Source organism: Daktulosphaira vitifoliae, unplaced genomic scaffold, assembly GCF_025091365.1.
Source record: "Daktulosphaira vitifoliae isolate Bord-2020 unplaced genomic scaffold, ASM2509136v1 Scaffold_4, whole genome shotgun sequence".
NCBI lineage: Eukaryota > Metazoa > Arthropoda > Insecta > Hemiptera > Phylloxeridae > Daktulosphaira > Daktulosphaira vitifoliae.
Window position 1 is genome coordinate 9282898 of NW_026099575.1, and position 25893 is coordinate 9308790.

General features: G+C 27.2%; 2 protein-coding genes across 9 annotated transcripts in view; one reads left to right on the plus strand and one right to left on the minus strand.

Annotated features, from left to right (window-relative positions):
• Positions 1-2716: 2716 nt before the first annotated feature.
• The window catches only part of LOC126905247 (uncharacterized), a 78346-nt gene continuing 55169 nt past the window's right edge, over positions 2717-25893 (minus strand). The window contains exons 3-5 of one of the 8 annotated variants that reach the window (XM_050684774.1): positions 22255-22335; positions 4330-4463; positions 2717-3638 (exon numbers count right to left, since the gene is read on the minus strand). In XM_050684774.1, the coding sequence (XP_050540731.1) occupies positions 2836-3638; positions 4330-4333 (807 nt within the window). In that variant the 5' untranslated portion in view covers positions 4334-4463; positions 22255-22335 and the 3' untranslated portion in view covers positions 2717-2835. Of the gene's footprint in view, positions 3639-4329; positions 4464-13467; positions 13586-16961; positions 17369-17702; positions 17958-18134; positions 18311-19271; positions 20344-22254; positions 22336-22398; positions 22552-25893 lie in introns of those variants that run through there. The other 7 variants (XM_050684775.1, XM_050684776.1, XR_007703904.1 and 4 more) reach the window with 7 other exon arrangements.
• Positions 8183-9469, plus strand: LOC126905250 (uncharacterized). Its single transcript, XM_050684780.1, has 3 exons — positions 8183-8987; positions 9067-9277; positions 9409-9469. The coding sequence occupies exons 1-3, from the start codon at positions 8666-8668 to the stop codon at positions 9446-9448; spliced, it is 573 nt and encodes a 190-aa protein (XP_050540737.1). The 5' UTR covers positions 8183-8665; the 3' UTR covers positions 9449-9469.

A 25893-nucleotide genomic window follows, 5' to 3' on the forward strand; every position in this document is an offset into this window, starting at 1 on the left:
TTTAATATTTTTAGTTTTTTTTAAATTAATAATATTTTTTATATAGTTTTAATTTTACTTAATTTTAAATCTAATTGTTTTGTTTAAATTAAGTTCTAACAGTTTTTTTTCTAAATCCATTAGTTATATACAAAAAAGTCAAAATACGTAATAATTTGTAAAATTGTCGAAATTGTCATATTTACTGATTCATTTAATAAATCAGTAAAACAATTATTTTTTCAAGTTTTGAACATATTTTTTTCTTTATGAGATTTATTTAAAGCTTTTTGGCTTTATTATTATTATATTTTTAGCATTATTTCTATTTTATAATAAGAATAAAAATTTAATGTTTAATTAATTTAATATTAATTGTATCAAAAAGCCATTAATTTTTTAATAAAAAAATGTGCTGTCATCATTCTGTTGACTTTTTCAAATAATTTAATATACAAGAATACAATTTATATTATATAGTTAAAATAATGTTAAAGAAAACTTTGGAAATAATTTAAATTTATAACTCCATATTTTAATGTTAAAAATCTATTATAGAAAAATTAGTCATACCAGTATCACCTTGAAGTTAATAAATTTTTCTTTGGAAATAATGTTAGTACATAATGTTTTTATAAAAAAAAATTTTACAAATTAATGCTATAAATATTTGTAAATAATTATTCACTTAACTATTTACTATAATCTTTATAACATTTATAATCAATGACTTAACTACAAAACTTTTAACTGAGAATAATAAATTATTCTTCAGTAACTATATAAAAACCCCTCAGGGGGGTGCTAAGTAATTAGCACTACGGGTTTGGCGAACCCGGGGCCCCGAGCTCTGAGCTGGCCTTAATTGGTTGGCTCTGTCTGGTCCTCCAGGTTGGGGGTTTGGCGACGGGCTAACAACCCGTCACTGTAAAAAACTCTACTGTTAAGAAACCAAAACTAAAGCCTCGGGACAGAGATTTGGATAAAACACAATGGAAACGGCCCGGACTACAAGGATTTAGGATTGGCACATGGAACGTAAGAACTTTATATAAAGCAGGAGCTCTTGGTACACTAGTCGATGCAATAAATAGATATAAGGCAAATTTAGTAGCGCTACAAGAAACGAGATGGCAAGGAGAAGGATGTATACCAACAGGTAACATGACATTATACTATGGTGGTCTAACGGCTAATAAGCGTGAAAATGGGGTGGGTTTTCTCGTGCACAATAGTCTAATACCATGGATTAAGCAATTTAAGGCTATAAATGACCGAATATGTTACATTCGGATCAATATGAACCACCGGGACATGGTAATAATTTGCGCATACGCACCAACCGAATCAGGAAATGAAGAAGCAAAAGATGCCTTTTATGAAGAGTTGGAACAAGTATATGACGCCTTACCAGGCCATTGCATTAAATTATTATTGGGAGATCTGAACGCCCAAGTGGGAAAAGAAAATGCTTACAAAGCGACGATTGGAAAACATAGTCTACACGACCAAAGCAATGATAACGGAATAAGATTAATTAATTTTGCAATAAGTAAAAATATGGTAATAAGCAGTACAAGATTTCCAAGGAAAAATATTCATAAAGAAACATGGTTATCTCCAGGAGGAAGATATAGTAGCCAAATTGATCATGCCCTCATAGAAAATAAATATAAGACGATTATAAAAAACGTCAAAAGCTACAGAGGAGCAGACGCAGACACAGATCATTACTTGATCCTGATTGACTTCAGAGTAAAGATATCCATGGAATGGAAAAAGAAACAAAAAATACTCGGAAAATACGATGTGGATAAATTAAGAAATGAAGAAACATTACGGACATTTCAAGAAACAGTGACTAATGTATTAGGAAAAAAAAGAGAGGGAGTAGATAATGAACAGGTTGAGGAGTCATGGAAAGTAATAAAAACCTCCATAACCGAATCCGCAGAAAAAGTCATTCAACATACACAAAGAAAGAAAACAAAGAAATGGTTTAATGACAATTGCAAGAAAGGAATCAAGGAACGCAATGAAGCCAGAATCAAAGCTATCCACACACCAACCCCCAAGAACTTAAGGGACTTCCAGGAAAAACGAAGAGAAATAACTACACTGTAAATAAAAACTTTCACTTTATACAAAATGTTTTAACTAAACCTCTTTGGACATATGGAGTTTAATATCCACATCAGCAAAAAAAACGAACTTAAATAAAATTCAAACTATACAGAATAAGATACTTAGACTAGTTACAAATGCACCACCTTACGTTTCAAACTATTCCTTACATTCAGACTTACAACTAAAGGCAGTTTGCTGGTTACCAAGGAACAATACATTCGATACCACCACACCCTTTTTAACTATTGTAATTCCCTAGTAAAGGATCGTACTTTACCCACAATGCCTGACAATTCTCTCAGAAGACTAAAAATGAAGTGGTGTAGAGATCTTCTTATCCCACAAAAATTAAAAAAAATAAATAATATTAATAATAAACAAACTACTAAATAATATCACTTCAAAAAAAGTGTGGTTGGTGGACAGCTTCTTTTCTCAAAATAATAAAGTCAGAAAAATCATTGCCATCTTTTATACTTATAGTACTAATATTGTAAAACTCAAATAAAGAAAAAAAAAAACACAGTTTTTAGATACTCATAAATCTTATAATTTTATTTTATTCTTTTTTAAAATTTTATCATCAAAAATATATAATAAACCAATCGCTTAAGATTATATTTAAATTTAATCCATTAGTATTTTTTGAATGCATTATTAAAAAAAATAATTAATTTTAGAGATACTGGAAATATTTTCTTACGATCAATATTAAAATACTATAAAGTATTATATAACCCAACCTTTTAAGATGTTTGCATTATATTGTATGTAACTATAGAATAATATTAGCTGTTGATTATAAAAATTGACTAAATTAAAATTTAAAGTTTCTAATTTAGTTTTATTAAGTTCATTAAGATTATTTATAACGTGAGTGAATATTTTTTTCTGTGGCATCTTTACCAAAAACATACAGTACTCAAAACGATTGAAATAATTTGTCCTTTGGTTACTGAATTTTTGTTTATTTTCTACTAATTTTGGAGATTGGTTATATTCATTATAAATTAAAATAATCTCATTAATAGGTTCTCTTCGTAAACGGTAATAATTAAATATTTCTGATAGAAAATTGAAAAATTTTGAGGCCTCATTAAAATGATGCCTAAAATCATTGGCTTCTTTTGGCATGATTTTTATCGCTTGTGCTGTGAATAGACAATAGTGAACTAACGTTGTAATTCCAATGCTTTCAATAACATTTCTAAGCCAAAGGATGGCTTCCATTGGATCTTCATATTCTTGTATAGCACTTTTCGTAACTTCTTCTAAGGTTCTTCCATCAACAGGCGTACGGTATGATAAATGAGGTGCTGTACCTTGATAAGGTTTATCTAAAGGCACAGGAATATGAATATCGTAATTTAGGTAAAATTTGTTAAAAGATTTGACATTTACTTTATCACTAGTATACACACTTCCAGTCTGCATTTGGTAACGTAACAATGTCTTGTGTTTAATTATATGTGCTATGGCAACATCAACAGTTATATTATCCATATCAATTTGCACGCACGTAAAGATTTTAGCTAAACAAATTAACAACAATGCATAACTAATTAAAACCATATCGAAGAAAATTACATAAAACTATGAGTGAAAATCTAATATAGATGTACCGAAGAAAAATAGTTATTGAATATATTTTTTGACGTACATGGGTTTTTATATTATGAAAGAACTGTAAATTAAATGAAGTAATAATAAATTTTAACATAATTACAAAATCAAATAAACTGTTTTTATATTTTTCTGTAAATAAAAATACTAATAATATATTTTTCATTGATTAAAGTTAGCAAATATTAATTTATATTTGAGTGCAAAAATGACTAATTTATATGCGTTTCATTTATACATTTCAAGAAGTAATTTGTAAAAACGCAAAAAAAAATAACAAATAGAATAATGAATTTAGCTAGGTATTAAGTTTTCTTCATTCTTTTTTTTTTTTTTTAATTTTTTTGACCACATACTTTAGAGAAGACTAGTAGTTTAATTACTTCACAAATAAAAAAAATCGTGTTGAATAAAAATTGGATTATTTAATGAATAAATAGTTTCTGAAAAAGTAAAGAAAAATATTAAACAAATTCTTCACCAATTGTTGAAATAATATATCAAATCATATAAAACATAATCAATAATAATATAATCAAAATAAATTAAAATCTGTGATAATGCTATTTTACTTTTACTTAAATTTATAAATATTATTACCCATGAAATATCTCCTAAAACACAAACACCACGTCTATGTCACCAAAAACCCTAATTAGTATGTTTTCAATAAGATCGGTCGCATCCTTCATTATGTTACATGTTTAATAGGGTTGCTACCACCGTCTATAGACCTGAGGAAAGAGAGGAAAATGTGCAGGCAAGATTAACGCGACAATTTTAAATTTTATATGTGACGCATATACTAAGAGTTTTGTATTTATTTCATGTGCCTGTGTAACTGTGCCGAATGACTTTTATAAATATGGCTCTTAAATTATTTTAAAATATATTGTTTGGTAAACTGAACTGATGAAGTTAATAACATAGCTTTGAAATTTGAAACAGCTTAAATTGCCATTGTTTTGAGTCTACGGAAGCGACGTACGATTGTCGAGTCGGTAAAATTTGTGTCCATACGCCAAATTTTATAATACGCTCAATTGAGTAATTTTTTTTAACAACTTTGTTTTGATTGATTTTTTTAGTTAAAGTAAATTATTAAAATTAATTAACTTCTGAACATTTCAATTGTAGAATCTTTTTAAACACCAAAAGCTACTAGGATATGATTACTATTATTTTTATTTCAGTTATCTATTACGTTAAAGATGCAAAAAAATATTGAGCTTTTCTGATAAATTTACTATAAATAGTAATTATAAATTTTTCTGACTGTATATTAATTTTAACAATACAATTTTTTTAATTCTCATAAATTTTTTTATCTAATGATATTAATTTCAAACTTGCAAATTGAGCTAACAGTTATTGTAATAAATTAATTTTTTTTTTTATTATAAACTTTCGCAGAAATCAACTTTTAAGGATTAACAAAATAGGTTAAATATATCATTTTCCTTATTTTTAACATATTAATAATCAAAATCAGTATTAATTTGAAACAATTTTTTTTTTGTTCTTAATTATTTGTTTTTATATGTAAATACTTATTTTTTAATTATAAGTAATAATATTAAAACATAGAAGTGATAGAAAAAGTTTAATTGCATATTTGAAAATATCGAGAAAAGTTGATCTAGAAAAGTACATTTTTGTTTCTGATAAAAGTTCCATATAATCCAGTGTATAAAACTTACTTTATTATAAAAACTAACATTTTTTATTGTAAAGAATAACAAACACGAATATTTTGTTATCATTGATGTACTTAAATAAACTTTATAAATGTCTTGAAACGTATATATTTTTATATAAAAACAGGTGTCAATGAAATCAATTAAAGGGGTTGTAGAAGTGGATTATAATTGAACCTATGCTGCAGCAAAGGTGTAATTTCAAATTTTCCATATGGGTATGATATGGGAACCCGGTTTAATCGTCTATTATTTTTACAGTTTAATTTTAAAATTTATTTTGGTTTAGCTTTCAAAGCAATTAATGAATAAATTAATGCAGTCATCTCCTACTAACATATTTATTGTTAACTTGGCTGTGGCTAATTTTCTTGTTGTTGTAGTATGCATAGCATTTAACTTATACAATACTTATAATTTACTTATACAATAAGCATTACAACATGTACGTTAATTTGAAGTTGTTTAAACTGTTATTAACAATTAAAAAGTAATATTTTCTGGATGAAACATAATTTTAATTAAAAATAAATGGTGAAACTATATTTTTGTTTATAAATTAGATCCATTTAAGTTTAATTAATTAGTTAGATTAATTGTTATTAAATAACATTCATTTTAAAATAATTGTTATATAAATCATAAGAAAAGCTCTCGACAAGAATTATATAATCTTATTACCGCAGCATTACCCAATTGAAATTAAATAATTTGTTATTTACTTATTAATAATTAAAAAGTTAAGTAATTACTCAATTCAGTTAAAAAAAAATACATATTTTAAACTCTAGATTTAAAATTTGTAGAATATCTCTAGTACGAATGATAAAGCGAGTTCAACAAACGGCATAAGAAACACAAGTGAGGCTCTTGCAAAATTTTAGAGCCAATTTAAAGGACTCTAAATATAATTCTTACCTGAAATTTTTCCTACCCCCCAAACCTCATAGCTAATCACCGACCATGTTACGCACGGTCATTAATGAGGGCATTTTGAAAAGCCATTAACATATACTCGTTAATACTAAATACTTGCGACAATATATGTTTGCGTATGTTACCTGATTAGCAGTGGAATTTGACTCAATATCAAAAAAATGTAGCTGCAAATAATATTGCAGTGTAAATATCTTTATAACTATATTATTAAACTCTAAGTTTTTAAATAGACGATATTAAACGTAATATGTATAATGACGAAAACCATCAACCCAGTTAACGCCTCTCGTATAACGCTCCAGAAGAAACATTTTGAAGAAAATGGACACAAATACAACTTTTCAGGACTTACTATGCCTTTGCCTCTTGAAGAAATTACAAAATTTCAAAAACAGAACAACAACGTATCAGTAAACGTCTATGGACTGAAAAAAGGTATTACAACATACAAAAATAGAACAAAGAAAAATCGATCACAAGTAGAAAAAAACATTGTAATTCCTTTAAGAGTGTGCAAGGATGAAAAACCCGATCATTTCGATCTTTTAATGATTTCAAACGAGGCTGGCCAGAGACATTATTGTTACATAACCGATCTGGCTAAGCTGGTACGATCATCGATGACGTCATTTTGTTCTAAAACTGTTATATGTAGAAGATGCTTTAAAACTTACATTTCCAAGCCAGGAAAACCCAGCAAAGAAGAACTTCTACGTCAACACAAAGAGCGTTGTAGAGTTAACGAGCCTATAACACCAGTTATGCCTGAGTCTAACACAACAACCAAATTTGAAAACTGAGCCAATACTGAACGGCATCCTGTTCCCATTTACGCGGATTTTGAAGCTGTTTTGTTCAAACACGACTCTGAAGAATTGCATAATACCTAAATAACTCATGACCATGAACCCATGAGCTACTGTTATTATGTTAAGGCTAAAGAAGACATACCAATTACATTACTACACCAGTTTTCAATTCCAACGTCTCCAGTGTTGTACAGAGGGGACGATCTTGGAGAAAAGGGTGCGGTGGCTAAACATTTTGTTCAAGAAATTGTTAAAGTAGCTCGAAATATATCGGAAATGTTACAAGTCAACATGCCAATGACTTTTAAGCATGCTGACGCGAAAAAACATAACGATATAGTAAAACGGGGTTCGTGTCCTTTATACTCTAAAAAATTCTCTACAAACAATCTACCAGTGCGTGATCATGATCATTTAACTTCTAAATATCAACAGACAATATGTAATGAGTGTTATTTAAATTTAAAATCTCCTAAATTCGTGCCATGTTTTTTTCATAACTTATCAAATTATGACAGTCATTTCATTGTAACACAGCTAGGATATGATGATAAACCGATAAATGTTATACCTAACACCGAAGAAAAATTTATTTCATTTTCAAAGTATGTTACTAAAGATTTTAAAATAAGATTTGTAGACAGCAACAGATTTATGGCATCTAGTTTGGCAAAACTAACCGAAAATTTGGCTAAAGGGGATGTTGAAAAATTCAAAGAGACAGCAAAACATTTTCCTCAAACAGATATAGGTCTTATTACTCGTAAAGGTGTTTACCCCTACGAGTATACAGACTCCTTTGAAAAATTAAATGAAACATCGCTGCCATCCATTAACGAGTTTTATAGTTCTCTGAATGAGAGCCATATAACAGAAGAGGATTATAAACACGCCCAAAAAGTTTGGGATCATTTTGAATGTACAACGTTGGGGTAATATAGTGACTGGTATTTGAAATTGGATGTGTTGTTGTTATGTGATGTATTTGAATCTTTTAGAGACATCTGTTTAAAAACGTATGGATTAGATCCTAATTATTATTACACCGCACCGGACATGTCTTTTGACTGTATGTTAAAGCATACAAAGATCGAGTTGGAACTCTGAAATGACTACGATATGCTTATGATGTTAGAGCAGGGTATTAGAGGGGGTTTAACAACTGCAGTTCGCAGATACTCTGAAGCTAATCACATAGGACTTCCTGGTTATGATGATACTAAGCCGGATAACTGGATTGTTTATCTCGATGCTACAAATTTGTGAGTAAAATTGATTTTTTTTTTTTAAATTTTATATAATAGTTTTACTATAATATATAATTATTATTATTTTTTTTTTATAATACTTTCAGATATGGATGGTCAATGTCGCAATACTTGCCTAAAGATGGGTTTAAATGGAGCGAAAAAAATTTAAGTGTTCCGGCAGTTTTAAAGAGATTGGAAGAAACACCAGCTGATTCGTGTAAAGGGATGATATTAGAAGTTGATGTTTCTTATCCGACGCAATTGTATTGATAATCATAATCATAATGATTTACCATATTTACCTGATAAAAAAATACCATCTGGATCTAAATTTCCCAAACTTTTAGCCACATTGGAAAATAAAAAAAAATATATTGTACACTATAAATCTTTAAAGCAAGCGTTACAGGCAGGATTAGTTTTAGAAAAAGTACACCGTATTATTGAATTTAATCAATCACCTTGGCTCGCAAGTTACATTTCTCTGAATACAAGGATGAGGGCGATGGCGAAAAATACTTTTGAAAAAGATTTTTACAAACTTATGAACAATTCCGTGTTTGGTGCGTTTATTTTTTCATATATTTATTATTATATACTTAACGATTATTATTTTGTAATTAAATATACATAATATTTTAGGTAAAACGATGGAGAACGTTCGCCTAAGATTGAAAATGGAACTTACGAGCAGCGAGGCAAGATACAGAAAACTTGTCAATTTACCAAACCATAAAGGCACAACAATATATGGTGACAACTTGTGTGCTGTACATTTACATAAAGACGATTTAGTTTTTGATAAGCCCATGTACATAGGATTTGCCGTTTTAGACATATCTAAAACTCTAATGTATGATTTTCACTACGGTACCATGAAAGCGTTATATGGAGAAAACATTGAACTCCTATACATGGACACTGGTAAATTCACATTTTTATTTGTTTATTTTTATTTTTGTGTAATTAAATCTTATGTTTTAGATTCATTGATATACCTGGTGAAAACAAAAAATTTTTATGAGGATATGGAACATAATCGAGGNATTTTATGAAGATATGGAACATAATCGAGGGTTTTTGGAAAAACTGGATACTTCAAACTATCCAGTTAACCATCCATGTTACCGTACAGAGCGTTGCAAGATTCCCGGCACTTTCACAGACGAGACTGGTGGAGAGTTTATTTCAGCACATGTTGCTCCAAGATCTAAAGCATACGGTTTTATTCAAAATACTAAAGAAATTATCAAAGCCAAAGGCGTGGCCCATCTGCCGTAAAAAACCATATAATATTTGAAAATTATAAACAGTGTCTTTTTCAGGGAATAATCGATTTACCCGAAGATTATACTCCTTATAGAGAAATGCGATCCTTTAGATCGTACAAACACCAAATTAAGTCGATTGATAGCACAAAACTAGCGTTAAATAGATACGACGATAAGAGGGTTGTGTTAAAGGATCAAATTCATACATTAGCACATGGACACTACAACATTGAGTGAGTTTGACAATCTTTATTAGCACTGTAATCAGGGATTCGGAACGGAACAAATATATTGTTCCGGAACGTGAAATTTCGTTCTGTTCCGAGATTGCTCCGGAACGGAACTCTTCCTAAAAATCGTTCCGACCATTTGTTTCGGAACGGAACTATTAGTAAAATTTGTTCTGGTCAGTTGGAACATTGGATATAATTGAAATTGTTGGGGAATTAATTATTTAAATTTAAATTATTTTTATTGTCTAATAAAAAATCAGCTACTAAAAGGACGGATAATCCGTCTAGATGCCCTCGAATAGAATGTATGCTGTCAACTCTCATTCGTGACAAGTTTACTTTCTAATGTTACAAAAAAATCAACTTCCTGCAAATTTCTGATCAGTAGATATTTTTATTGTATTTGCATTGTTATTTACGTGTCAAAATCATAGAGTAACTCTATGGTAAAAATGACACGGTAANCAAAATCATAGAATAACTCTATGGTAAAAATGACACGGTAAAATTAAAATTTAAGTTCTATCACTCGTCAATAATAATATTGTTTTTATAAATTCAGAAAAGCGACTGCTAAAATAAATCTAGTTATAGCAATGCAATACGTTAAAATAATTGAATAGGCCGAATATAACGCTCTCCAGTTAAATCACTTAAGTACAAAGATCTGAATCCGTATGAGGCTCACCTCTATATAAAAGATAAAAATTTAATAGTAGATTAATATAAAAAAATATAATAATTATTTAAATGTGATTAATAAATATTAGAGGGGTGAAAATAAATAGGAACATTCCAAAGCATTTTTGTGAAACAATTTGTAGCTAGCATTCTGTTCCGGAGCAAATGGTCGGAACGATTTTTAGGCAAAGTTCTGTTCCGGAGCAAATGGCCGGAACGATTTTTAGGAAGAGTTCCGTTCCGGAGCAAATGGGCGGAACGATTTTTAGGCAAAGTTCCGTTCCGGAGCAAATATTGGAACGGAACAAAATTTGCTCCGTTCCGAATCCCTGACTGTAATATACATACATATTAATTTACAAATTTAATTTTAGGAGTTTGAAAAATCAAGGCGGATTGGCAAATTTCTGTATTTAATCATGTTAAAAATAGCTCATTTATTTAGAGCTTTTTCTAAAATATGTTAATTAAACTTAATTTACTTCTGTTTATGTAAATAAATAACTGCCACGTTATGTAATTATATTAAACACAACCCAAACGATTACTTATTAGCTCAAATAATAGTGCACGTGTATATTTTAGCTAATTAAAGTAAATACTTTCAATTAGAAAACATTAATAACTTATACTCGTTAGCGAAAATAATTATTTGTTTGTGTTACTCAACTATCGAATAGAATTTGACTCAATATCAAAAATGTAGTTGCAAATAATATTGCACTGTAAATATCTTTATAAATATATTATTAAACTCTAAGTTTAAAATAAACGATATTAAACGTAATATCACTGTTAGTCTAATCCATTCTATTAAACTACTTATTAAGGGGCATGAATTGAGGAAAGTCAATTTTTTTATGTTGTACACACTTTACACATGTAGTCATGTTTAGGTAGCGTTGGGTTAAACGCCTCCGTCATCACCACTAACGTTGACGCTTCCGTCGTCACCGTTTTAATTATCATTGCTCTAATGTCTTTTTGTATTTTAAATTTTGACTTTAACTACTTATTTGTGAGTGCGTGGAAATAAATAAAATCATTAAGTAATTTTTCAAAATAGACCTTTTGTTGGGTTAAAATACCGCCGCTCTAATGACATTTCATATTTCACTGTGAAATTGTGTCAGAACATATATTTATTATCTACTTATAAGAACACAGATATATCCTACATTTTTTGTAAATTACCATAGCCTCTATATGCGCCTATCCAAATAAATGTACTGAATTATTGGAATAAATTTCACTTCACTTTAGACATATCAAAATTTATTTGGATTTTCACCCACAAAAAAATATGGAATACCTAAATTATAATATACGAGAAATTTAGTGTTTAGATAAAAAAAAAGTGTGTAGTAATGTAATTTTTATAAAAATTATTTGACTATGTGAATTTAAAAAAAAACATTCTGTTCTTATATTAAAGATACCTTTAAAATTATCACAATTCATTAGCCTTATAAAATAATAGTAAAATAACTGTGAATGTATCAATTTATTTAAGATACATTGAATAAATGACTTTTCCATAGCAAATGTTAAAACTCGTACATGCGACATATCTTTCTGAAAATGTTAGCATAGTGCAGCCAGTTTTTTTTACATTTGCAAATTTATAGCGCGTACTAGTGACATAACTATCTCGATATATCAAACTATGTACAGCCCGCTATTTTTATATTATAAGATTAAAGTCATCATTTGTTTTGAAAGTGTAACATAAATTAAAACAAACTTTCATATATCAAAATGACTTTTTATAGGCTGTTCTCAAATCAAATTCATATATATATATATTACAATATACTTTATATATGTATATACAGGTTATGATAAAAAAAGAGGTATCATAATGAAAGAACCAACTTTTTTGTTTAAATTTCATATAGTCAAATAAAATTTTCAATCAATTAATGCACATCATTTTTATTTATCTAAGATATCAAATCTCGTATATAATATTATGTGTATTAGATATTTTTTTGTGGGGGATAAAAAGTATAATGTAGTCTAAACTGAAGTGAAGTATATTCCAAAAAAAAAAAAAATATAGTTAGTTGTATAAGCAACTATAAACTATGTGATATTGAACTTAAGATACGGTCTGCCAGGCGCGACGTGTCGCGGCGACTTATTATCAATATCTGTTTTTATAGAAATTGTATAATCTGGTCTGCAAGACGCGACATATTAACTTTTGGTCGCCGCAACCGACGACTTACTGCAAGACTTGCTGCAAGAGCAGTATACGCGCGACACTATGTCAAAATTAGTATTTTCATCGTCTGATGACGAAATATTAATTCAAGAAGTTGAAAATAACCCTATATTATATAATATAGCTGCTACGGATTATAAAAATATTATAATTAAGGACACAATTTGGAAAGAAATATCGGCAAAAATTGGAAAATCTGGTAAATAATATAATAAATAATTTTCATTACATTTATTCAAGTACATAAAATAATTCTGAAAGCTTCATCACCAACAATTACATGGGGCGCTACTTTGCCTGATCCAGGAAGTTGACACTCTTCTGGAAATCCAAATGTCCCATTTTAAATTTTCTGTCCACTATTTGACTTCAAAAAAATGCCACTATCGCCTTCTTTACCAAAAGAACCAATGTACACAGCAATAAATTTATTATTCGCATCCACCATTGCCAGAAGTACAATTGAAAAAAAATCTTTATAGTTATGAAATAATGACCCAGAATTGCTTGGACTTCGTATACGGTCATGTTTTCCATCAATTGCTAAAATACAATTTGGGAAAATCCACTTGTACGAAAATTCTGCGGATTATTGTTTATAATCAATATTTTTTGAATACGGCAAAAATATGGGCACCAATTTAATTTTCAATTCAGCTAGTGTTTTTTTTATAATTATGCTTAAATAGTTATGACTGATACGAAAAGCGAATGCTAATGATCTCAATAATTCACCAGTGGCATGATACCTATTTAAAAAGAATTCAAAATTAATTACTACCGTAAATACTGTTAATACGCCACTGGTAGGTATAGATACAATTTATAAAATATTAAATTAATTATAAATACCTTAAAGTAACTGCTAATTTTTCTGCCGGCGATATAGGATTTTTAACTCGATTGTTAGGTGGTAAAGTTAATTTTTCTTCCACCAAAGATAGTAAAAAATTTAATTGTTCATAATTAATTCGGAAATATTCCCGAAACCTAACGTGATTGCTTGTTAAATGTCGATTAATTAATATTTCAAAAAATCCTTCACTTTCGCGATTTTTAAAGATATTGTCCATTGTTTTTCTTTTCTTTGGCGTTAAATAAGATAATAATCTAGCCTCATCGTCTTCCTCATCCATTAAGAGGAGACTTATAATATTATTATTATTAAAAATAAATCTATCCATTGTATAAGATTTTTTTTAGAATACTCGCGTAATGCGTACTTGAAGAGATATTAAACTGAAATGACAATATTACTTTTTGTGAAGACCACAACAACGGTCGCGCCTGGCAGACCGTACCTTTACAGAAAATGTAGGATACAATGTGTTCTTAAATAAAAATATTTTTTAGGATGAGAATATAAAAATAACACTCACTGAAATTTTATTCAATACGTGTCTATAGAAAAGTTCCGGCCAAATGGAAAATCTGTTTAGATTTAAATTTAACGGTGATTAAAACCACTATTGTAAGTCATTCCAATGCAAATTTCAATACCGTTTATAATTTAACGTATATTCCATGAAATATTAAATACTTGCAAATATGATTTATAATTTATAATATAAAGAAGAAGAAGAAAATTATTTTTATTAAAAAGTACTAAAAAATCAAAATTTTCTAAATTGACTAAGAAAATGTCGAATTCTATTAAAAGTTATTTGTTTCCATGATAATTGTAACTTTGAATAATCAAAAATACTTTACTATTATAATAATAACGATTAACCGGTAAATATATTATAAAAATTATTGTAATTTGATAGCAAAGACAATATTGTAAATATTGGTTTCTATCATCAAATGTATATCGCTTTTTCTTTCTTTTTTAGTAACATTTTTATCATTACACAAATATAAAATTAAAAGAAAATGGATTATACATTTATATTAACTCAACAATTTAATGTTTTATATTTAATAAACGAATAAAATTATGTTAAAAATTTAAATGCCATTTAATATTAAAACAATACTTCATTTAAATTCATTCAAAATATGTGTTCTCATTTGAAAAAACAATGTTTACACCCATACAAGGCATAAGGGATGGACTTAAAAATTATTACATAGTTAATAATTCTAGAGTACAAATATAGAATAATAATAATACATTTTGGTTAATTATATCAGCCAAATTTAATAATTAGACATCATTCTAACCTTAATTTCGATCTAATATTTCTTACAACTTTTCTGAATTTCAATTTAATTAAATTAAGTATTATTGAAAGGTTTATCATAGTAAAAAAACCATATGATAAATTTATTATTATTAAAAGTTTATAGAAAAACATTATAACTATAGATAATTAAAGAAATAAATGTATATAATGAAAGCTAAAAGTTGACTCTCAATATTTTTTCCAAAAGAAATAGAATGGCTAACATTAAATCTGAGAGATAATTTATCAATTTTATAAAATATATTTGGAAAAAAAAAGTTAGCCATTACAGTAAATACTATGCATATTATAAAAAAAAAATCTTGATTTCATATTAAATACTAATCACATTATGTAAATGTCACAAAAATTATCACCCTGTTCCTAGAACTTAGTAATGTCCAAACTTCTTTATAACTTCAAATATTATTAATATGAAAAAATTAATTAAAACTCATTTAATATATATATATAATTTTACAAAAATTGTTTTTTTAATAATAATAATTATTGGAACAAATGCATTTTACCACCCCATCGAGTTTTTTCATTTTTTTTTTTTAAACATGTATTTTTCAATGCTTTTTTCAAAAGTGTTTGAAAAAATTGGTTTAAAAGTTATAGCTTTTTAAAGTTGAAACGTCAAAAACTAAAAATAGCTCAAAAATTGTTTTTTTTTTTTGTTAATTTTTGGGATTTTTTCTCATGATACTATTGTGAAACTATAATGACGTAATTATTACATAATATCCTCATTCTAAAAATCCTAAAACCAAAATTATCTTTAAAAATAAGGATTTTCCAAATTTTTTTTTCAAAACTACGCACATCAAATTTACGCAATACGAAATAAAAATAACAAGAAACTCAATTAATTCAATTTGAGCAAAAAAAAAAAAAAGACCACGATGTGGTGTTTTACATAGAATTGTTAATTCAATAAAATAAAAGTTTTTACTGTTTATTATGTACACCAATTAACACTTGTTGTAAACAAAAAAAAAATACTATTACATTAGATATTGTTGATATTAGTTAAGTTGTTGAGGTATCAAAATATACTTACTAATATCTTAATGTTATAATGTTGAGTTATACAAACCCATTTAAATATAAGTTGTGGTCACCTACGCCTGCCGGCTCCGGTGACCGATTCGAGCCCCTTCGGGACTCTCATGGGATGGGGGCTTACGCCCCCAAACCCCCAGAGGATAGAAGTCAAGCCCAAACCCAACCTATTTAAACCCATTCGACTGAAATTCTCAGTGACCCAACAAGTATATAACCTTGATGTTAAAATGATGATATAATATTGAAAAAATAGATCAAAAAAAAAATTAAATTTATTTACTTCAACACTACCTTAACACGTTTAATGTACTCATAAATACTCTTAAATTTACTATTCCTCGGTAACTACATCATCGAAAATACTTTTTATAGTTAATTAATGAAAATTATCAAAAAAAACAGCAGTATATAACAAAATTTGTATATGATTATTGAAATCTTTGAAAGCTCATAACTTTTAAACTAGACTTCGCCGACAAAAATTTTTTATATATTCTTAGTCGGTATGAAAAACTAAATTGATTTTAAAAAAAAAATTTGAAAAATCTCGATGGGGTGGTAAAATGCATTTAAGCCTAATTATTTATAAAACAATTTAATCATTACCATTTAAAAATATATTTATAACATTATTATTGACCCTCCCCATAAAGCATTATTGTTTGTGTAATTACTACTATTAGTACTAATAAGCAAATAAAGTATATAATATAATTAGTGAATTTAACAAATATAATAAAAATTAATTTTGACGAACAGTTATTAAAACATACATGATAAATAAACAGCAATTATGTTTAATTATTATAAAGTAAATATATCTTGAATAATATCTATATTGTTGGTAATTTATTGAAATTTTAGATATTTTAATAAATGTACTTACAACTGGTATAAGTCTGCTGAATGTTCAACAGCAAACAATCTTTATTGTACTGCATTTAATAACTATTGAAAATTGTATAGGATTATATTAAAACAAATGGCATCACCATATATAATTTAATGTACATTTCATGAAACATTGAATCCATGCTAATATAATTAGTTAGTCCTTATACATCAGAAGAAAGAAAATTATTTTTATTAAAATGTATTAAATAACTTCAATTTACTAAGAAAATTGCAATGTGTTTTAAAAGTAATTTGTTTCCATGGTAATTGTAACTTTCAATAATCAAGAATACATTACTATTATAACATTAACGATAGGCCAGTAATTATATTTTAAAAATCATTGATGTTTGATAGCAAAGACAATAATGTAATACTAGTGTCATTAATCTTCTATCACTTTTATTATGTTCTTTAGTCATTTAATTTTTAAAAGAAAGTTTGAAAAGACATTTATAAAACAAAATTCACTACACTACTGTTATAATTCAAAAATATAAATAAAATCGGTAAAAAGTTGGTAAAATATAAATGATGAAAATGAGCGATGGGTATAGTGAGAANAAGAAAAGGCAAAAGTTGACTTTCAAGTTCTTTTATCAATTTTATAAAACATTTTCGGAAGAAAAAATGTAAACCATTACAGAAAGGGCCAATTATATTATAAAAAAATTCATGTTATAATATTAGGTATGTATCAGATTTGGATAATGTCACAAAAATTAATCACTATGTTTCTAATAATTTTGCAATGTCCAAACTTTTTTATTCAAATATTACTAAAATGAAAAACTTTAATTGTACCTCATTGAATATATTATAATAATATATACATTATTTTCAAAATGTTTTATTTGATGTAATTTTATTTGAACCAAATGGTTTAAAAAGTAATAACTTTTAATACAATTTAATCATTACCATTGAATAATTGATTTGTAACATTATTTTTGACCTCCCTGTATATTTTATTGTTTGGTAAGCACTACTAAAATGCGAAATAAATTATAGAACAAAAATTAGTGAGTTTAACAAATAAAATAAAATGAAACAAAACATAATTAATAAACAGTTTTAATTATTTAAGCTCAAAGTAAACATCTACTTATGGTTTCAAACAAATTTCACTAATGTAATATTACTTAAATAAAATGTTATATTTGTTTAATGACCCCATTTTTTCTGGATAATGTTTAATTATTAAAAAGTAAAAAAACCTTGATAAAAATTTATATTGAAGGTAATTTATTGAAATTTAAGCTATTTAAAAATAATATTTGAATAAATGTACTTACGACTGCGATCAGTCTGAAAACTAAACAGGAAGTAATGTTCATCATACTGCATTTTATTATTGAAAATTGTATTTGATTTCCAAAAGAAATTACATCACCGTACATAGTTTAAAATTGTTTTTTCATAACACATTAATTGTAAATTCAATTATTGTTTAGATATATGATAAATAATACAAGTACAAATTCAATTAATAATTATCATTATAATAAACATAAATTTATAATAAACATAAAGATAGAAACTACAGTTTATCATTAAGTATTGAATAACTAATTTACTAAGAATATGTCTATGTGTATTTGTTTCCATGGTAAATTTAACACCTATTAAATTAACAACTAGCCAGTAGGTATTATTTAAAAATTATTAATATTTTATAGTAAAGAGAGCATTTATATAACTTATGTTTTCAAACTTTAACTGTTTCTGTGTATTTTTTTATCGATGTTTATAAAGTAATAAAATAAAAAGGATAAACAAAATACAGTTTTTTTCTTTTTTTCTGACTAACCACGTAGGGTAATTTTTTTTTCCCCAATCAGTTATTCAATATAAGATTTATATGTTTGTAATCTATCAATTAAAAGATTAAATATATATATTTTTTATAGCCATTAAACTATAAATCCTAATTTAAAATTGTTTATCTACCACATAATTAATTAGCATCGAAACTAATCAATAACATTTTACAAATTTTGCATGAGACAATTAAACCATTGCAAAGTATTTGAAATATTAGTCCGTAATCTGTGATTATATAGTTTATTTATATGAAACACAATGTGATTATTTATATGTAGTTTTATGTAAAAAATTCTATACATTAAATATAGATTCTTTGTACAAAAAAATATATAAAAAATAACGAATAACCACTTATCAGCTTTAAAATAAAAGTCATAAATATAAATATATTTAACTTTAAACCAATTACACAATTTTGTTTTCTAAAATTACAAAAGTTAAATACAAGTAATTTTAATATTGAATATTCACTAACCTGTACTCTTTAAATGGGTCAGATACGTCTTGGGTTTAATTCCAAGAAACAAAATTATTCTTGTGATTTTCTCATCAGTGGTGTCTGTGTTCTTTGATGCAAGCTGGCCATAAAACCATTAAATAAATCATTTAATATTGTTGAAAATATATTTTGGGTACCATCCTAGTGTGCAAAAATCGATTTAAATAATATTCAATAAACATTTTTATATCCATCGTACCTAATGAACATAACATGCATCCATAAGGGATAGTTATTATTTAAGTTTTACATTTAATTTACTAGAAACAGTGAAACTTGTTGCATAACACATACTTTGATCCCAAATAATCAGATCAAATCACAAACAAAAAAATCTCATAGGAGTGTACCACAAAAAAATTGTGCTTCGAGTGTAAAGTTTGGAAAAACTATAGAAAACCAGTTGGATATAATTACCACATCAATAGATTTCCGTTTGGCGCAGTGATGTGAAAAATTATTCTATAAATAAACCTATAACCTTTCTCGCATTGAAAATAGCTGACAATGAACAATATGATGTAGAATATGATATGAGAAAATGGTATAATGCAATATTTAGACCAAACATACCATCCGATATATAATGGCCACATAAGGTGGGAAAACGGTCTTAATAGAAAAGTATAACTAAAAAGGTTGATACTCGCAAATAATTTCGATTCCCTAAAAATAATTATTGGCATCATTTAATTTTTTTAATACTCATTAAAGAAGTTAACTTCAATTTTTCGGATTTAAGTGATTTAAATATATATAATCTGTTTTCAGACAAAAAGGGAACTTCCTCTAAAGATCCTTGGGCCTACACTTATCAAACTTGCTTAGAAATAATTAATAGTCAAAATGATTGGGTATATAATAAAGAACAGATTATAAAAATGTAATTGGAGAATATTACCTCATCACTGTTGATAGTTCTTTAACTTACGAATTTATATCTTTTGGTCCATGCACAACTTTCACAGAGTGCATTAATCAATAAAAAAAAACTTTTTTATCCTAAACAATTTGAATACATTTCATATTGGTATACTTTGGTTCTCGGAGAGACAAAAGATAATTTTTACAAAATATAAANCCTGAGAGACTTATGTATTAATCAATATGTACTTTTAATTTAATATTGTTTAAAATTAGGGTAACACCTCTGAATGGGATTTATTTTAAATTTCCATTATTTGAGGCTATATAATAATTTTCCAAAAATATTTGCAGACAACTAAAATTTATTTAATATTTTGTAAAATTTTTTTATAGAAAAATATTATATCTCCAAAAAAAGTCTCTTTTTACTAAGAGTTTAACTATTGGATAAAATATCTTTTTTTTTCTAAAATTAATATTGAAAGTAATTAGGCAAGACTTAGGTTTGAACAAAACATATTCCGACTCATATAGCCAAATGGAGAAATATCTTCAAGAAAAAGTACCTTTTGATACGTTTGAAGAATTATCGTCTCGAGGACACAGTAAAAATCTTTTTATATATTTTAATTTATAGATATATATTATATCATATTATAAATATTATATTTAAATCTCAAAATAAAATTATAACGTAAATAAAACTAATTCGTATTTTTCGGAGAATATTCAGAAAAATAATTAAATATTTTTTTTGAAACTCGTATTAATGAATATAGGAAGAATATAATACATAATACTAGCTTTTAAGTCGAATGAAAATATTAAAATATTATGTTAAATTTATAAATAAATAAATAAATTCGTTTATACATTGCTGAAATTTAGAAAAAATTGAAAAGATATAATTTTAATGTATGCAATCAGTGAAATCACTACTTTGCAATTAAACACTAAGCTTCGATATTTAGTCGTTCAGAATGTTATGAAAAAGTCTAAATCTATTCCTCATGATATATGATGAACCGTTTCCTTTTATGGATATGTCTTCCACAGTATTTAAAAGAACGACATTTCGAAGGCTCAGTAAGTAAAACATTCTATTTATTAGTAGTTAAACATGTTTTACCATATATTAATTTGACTGGATCGGCCATAATAAATATTTTCATAAAATAATATACTTCTATACTAAAAATTCAAAATTTCAGAAGAACTTATTGACAACTTCTTTTATAATAAAGGTATAATCTTCTAAACTATTTTTACAAATAAGGATGGACTGAGAGATATTCAACCTACTTTATTGTAATAAAATAATAATTATCTTCTACTACATTAATAATAGTACTTCAAAAGGTTTTTAGCTATGTCCTTTAAGACATTGGAAGATTATCATGAAAACCGTATACTTTGGAAATTTTAAAATATTTAAAAAGTTATCTATGAATTTTAGTGAAACATCTTCATTAACAAAACAACAAGCTTGTTGATTTTTATTAGTATTTGATTGGTTGTACAATTCACAATCAGAACTATTTGATAAAGAGACATCTAAAAATAATATTAAACAATTAAATAAGTTTTAATATTTATTTCTACTTAATTTAATGAAAAACAATGTTCCATAAAATTTAGATTATTCTAGTTAGTATGTAGTAGAATTATATAGGATAATTAAAGGTATTTAAAATAATGTTAAAAAAACTGTTTATAATACAATGAAAAAAAAAATTATATTATTTTTAATGTAATAAATACTAACAATTTATATTATTCTTAATCATTGTTATTAGTGTTTTACATCCACTCTTATAAGCTATGGTTTTATAAGAGAACACAAGGAAATCTACATAGCCCAGCCACAACAAAATTGCACACTGTTACTTATACACAAAGACACAATTTGTTACTGACAGGATTAAGTAATCCACCGTATATTATTATCATCATTACTTATTAAGACTGTAATATGCCTACAAGATAAAATTTCTTCTCAATTGAATTTTACTATTGTTCTAAGTAATTAATTTATTCCATTGAACTAATTTTAAATAAAATAATACATTTTGGTTACCATTCTAAATCTTACCACTTAAGAAAATAGCAGGTTGTTGTCCAATTTTAAGTCCATTAGATTCATTCTAAATGTTTTCAACCAAATCTTTTATTTCTAGTTAAAAATAAAAAAAAATTATTCATGTGAATCAAATATTAAGAATTTTGATTTTCATACAATTACTCAGAGCTTTTTAATACACCATAATACTATTATTAATCGAGGAGATTACAATGATCAGATTTTATTTTTTATTTAATTGTTTAAAATCATGTGCATAGCTATCATGATCTCTTTTTGATGGGTTAGGAAATATGGACATTTTAAATTCTACAAAATAAATTTTACATAATATAATTTGTATATTTAGTGCTATAGTACAAAATAATGTTAGAACTAACTTAAAACATAGAGTACTAAATACTAAATTTATTAAAACATTAAGATAATTTAGATATATTGTCCTAACACAGAACAGAACAGTAAGATGTAATGTGTACAAAGATGAAGATGAGGATGTGGTGCCTGCTGTCTAGGTAATCACGTGCGTGTTATTGTAGAGCAGTCACCGTGCTCAGCTGACACTCTGGGTGTCGAAAAGCTGTTGTTATTACAATATATTAAGCCATACATTTTATGAATTTAGAAATATAGTGAAACAAATATATGAGAAGGTTGACAACAGCAAAGTAACATAGCAAATTATTAAGTGAATTATTTAAATATATTTTTTCCTAGCAACGTTTCAATTATATACTTATTATCACTGTAGCAATCACTATAGTTGTAATTCTATTTTAAAAGCAATATTAAAAGGAGCTTACATATATGTAAAGATAAATTTTTATAAAAATGTTATAAGAGATATATAGACCAAATTATTAAATGTGGAAGATTTTTGAGGAGATAGGAACGATTATTGAAATAGAAAAGTATTATGAGATAGTAAAGAACAAAAAAGAGGGAAAAGAGGTTGCAAGGGTTAACATAGAAGATTCTAATGAGCCAAGTAATCCTGAAATTGGTATTGATGTGGATAAACCAGAATCTGTTGTACCATTGAGTGTAAATATGAAACTAATAAGAATTATTAACAAACCTGTTAAATTTAAGTACTTTGGGTGATTTTGTTATTATGTATTTTTAATATGTTATTTATTTTGTCTTACTTATCTTAATTAATTTAAGTTTACTAATTTTTATGAAGATTATTATGAAAATATTTTGAGTTTCCAGAATTTAAAATTAATTTTTATGTTAAATGCAATTAGTATATTTTAAATTATTTTCTTACTTAGGGTAGAAAAGTGTGATATACATTATCTCAAGTGTATTATAATATCATTCGCACTTAACGTTAACATAAAGGGTTATGTTTATTTTGCTATGTACTTAAAACAGTGATTCTGACAGTTCAATGAATAACATTTGACAGATTAATAAATAAATTTAATAAGCAGTCAAATTTTATTTATTTACTTTTACACTGCTCGAATATTACATACTAGATACCATGAGCATGAGATTATAATGGACTTTAATATCAATACTCACTAAAACTTTAATAAATTTNGTGACGTGTTCACTTAATATTTATATATCAATGAAAAGCTTATAAAATTTGCTATCGAACCACGTAGATCTCAAGGGGTACTCGAGTGTCCAAGTAACCCGTATTAGAGAAATTGCTAGTCAAAATTTGCGGTAGTAAACAATATATATTCTCAAACTGGCGGTGGTTTTTTGTACTTTTGAAAAAGTTCCGAGGCGTGTTCACTTAATAATTATATATCAATGAAAAGCTTATAAAATTTCCTATCGAACCACGTAGATCTCAAGGGGTACTCGAGTGTCCAAGTAACCCGTATTAGAGAAATTGCTAGTCAAAATTTGCGGTAGTAAACAATATATATTCTCAAACTGGCGGTGGTTTTTTGTACTTTTGAAAAAGTTCCTAGACGTGTTCACTTAATATTTATATATCAATGAAAAGCTTATAAAATGTCCTATCGAATCACGTAGATCCCAAGAGGTACTCGAGTGTCCAAGTAACCCGTATTAGAGAAATTTCTAGTCAAAATTTGAGGTAGTAAACAATATTTATTCTCAAACTGGCGGTGGTTTTTTGTACTTTTGAAAAAGTTCCGAGGCGTGTTCACTTAATAATTATATATCAATGAAAAGCTTATAAAATTTCCTATCGAATCACGTAGATCTCAAGGGGTACTCGAGTGTCCAAGTAACCCGTATTAGAGAAATTGCTAGTCAAAATTTGCGGTAGTAAACAATATATATTCTCAAACTGGCGGTGGTTTTTTGTACTTTTGAAAAAGTTCCGAGGCGTGTTCACTTAATAATTATATATCAATGAAAAGCTTATAAAATGTCCTATCGAACCACGTAGATCTCAAGGGGTACTGGAGTGTCCAAGTAACCCGTATTAGAGAAATTGCTAGTCAAAATATGCGGTAGTAGACAATATATATTCTCAAACTGGCGGTGGTTTTTTGTACTTTTGAAAAAGTTCCGAGGCGTGTTCACTTAATAATTATATATCAATGAAAAGCTTATAAAATTTCCTATCGAACCACGTAGATCTCAAGGGGTACTGGAGTGTCCAAGTAACCCGTATTAGAGAAATTGCTAGTCAAAATATGCGGTAGTAGACAATATATATTCTCAAACTGGCGGTGGTTTTTTGTACTTTTGAAAAAGTTCCGAGGCGTGTTCACTTAATAATTATATATCACTGAAAAGCTTATAAAATTTTCCGACCTTCGCCAATAATTTTCCCGGAGTCTGGTGACCGAGTACTTTCGTTGAATAAAAAATTTTTGAAAATCCGAGCACGCTAAGTAATTTTCCCAGAAAAGCGTTTTTTTCCTTGTTCTATTATATAATAAGATATAATAGGACGCGTACATGTGTATTATTAGCAAACAGAAAAATCGTCATTTTCCGTTAAAATTTGATGAATTTCAAACGCTCGTAGCGGCCAGAGTTTTTGTCGGATCTGGGATTTTCCGATTTTTGGCGCTTCCTCGACATGTACAGAACGCCGTGGTATGATTGCAAATCGTAAAAAAAATCGTTTTCATGTCGTAAAGTGTCGCAAGAATTTCGGGCGGCGCGCCCTGGCGTTTCGAGCGCATGAAAAAAAAAAAGCTCGTAAAACGGTGAAAAATGAACGGATTGAATTGATTTTTTTATCACATCTCAGGAATGTCATTGGGCGGGTCTGATGAAAATTTCAAACCTCAAGTAGTAAAACGCTGGCGTCAGCGAGCGTTTTTCTCGAAAACGGTCGAAATTTTAAAACGCTCGCGGGCGAGCGGCAAAAATTTTCCGACCTTCGCCAATAATTTTCCCGCAGTCTGGTGACCGAGTACTTTCGTTGAAAAAAAAATTTTTGAAAATCCGAGCACGCTAAGTATTTTTCCCAGAAAAGCGTTTTTTTCCTTGTTCTATTATATATAATGCTATAACTTATTGAAAAGTGTATGGAACAACATAATTTTTTCATGAGAAATAATATTTTTTAATAATCCCTTTTTCATTTGACATACTTTATCTTAATTAGGATATTAATAAGGAACTAGCAGATCATGTAGCTTTTGGAATAATCCACCAATTTTTTAAAATTAAAAACTATCTACAGATTTGCATCGAAGC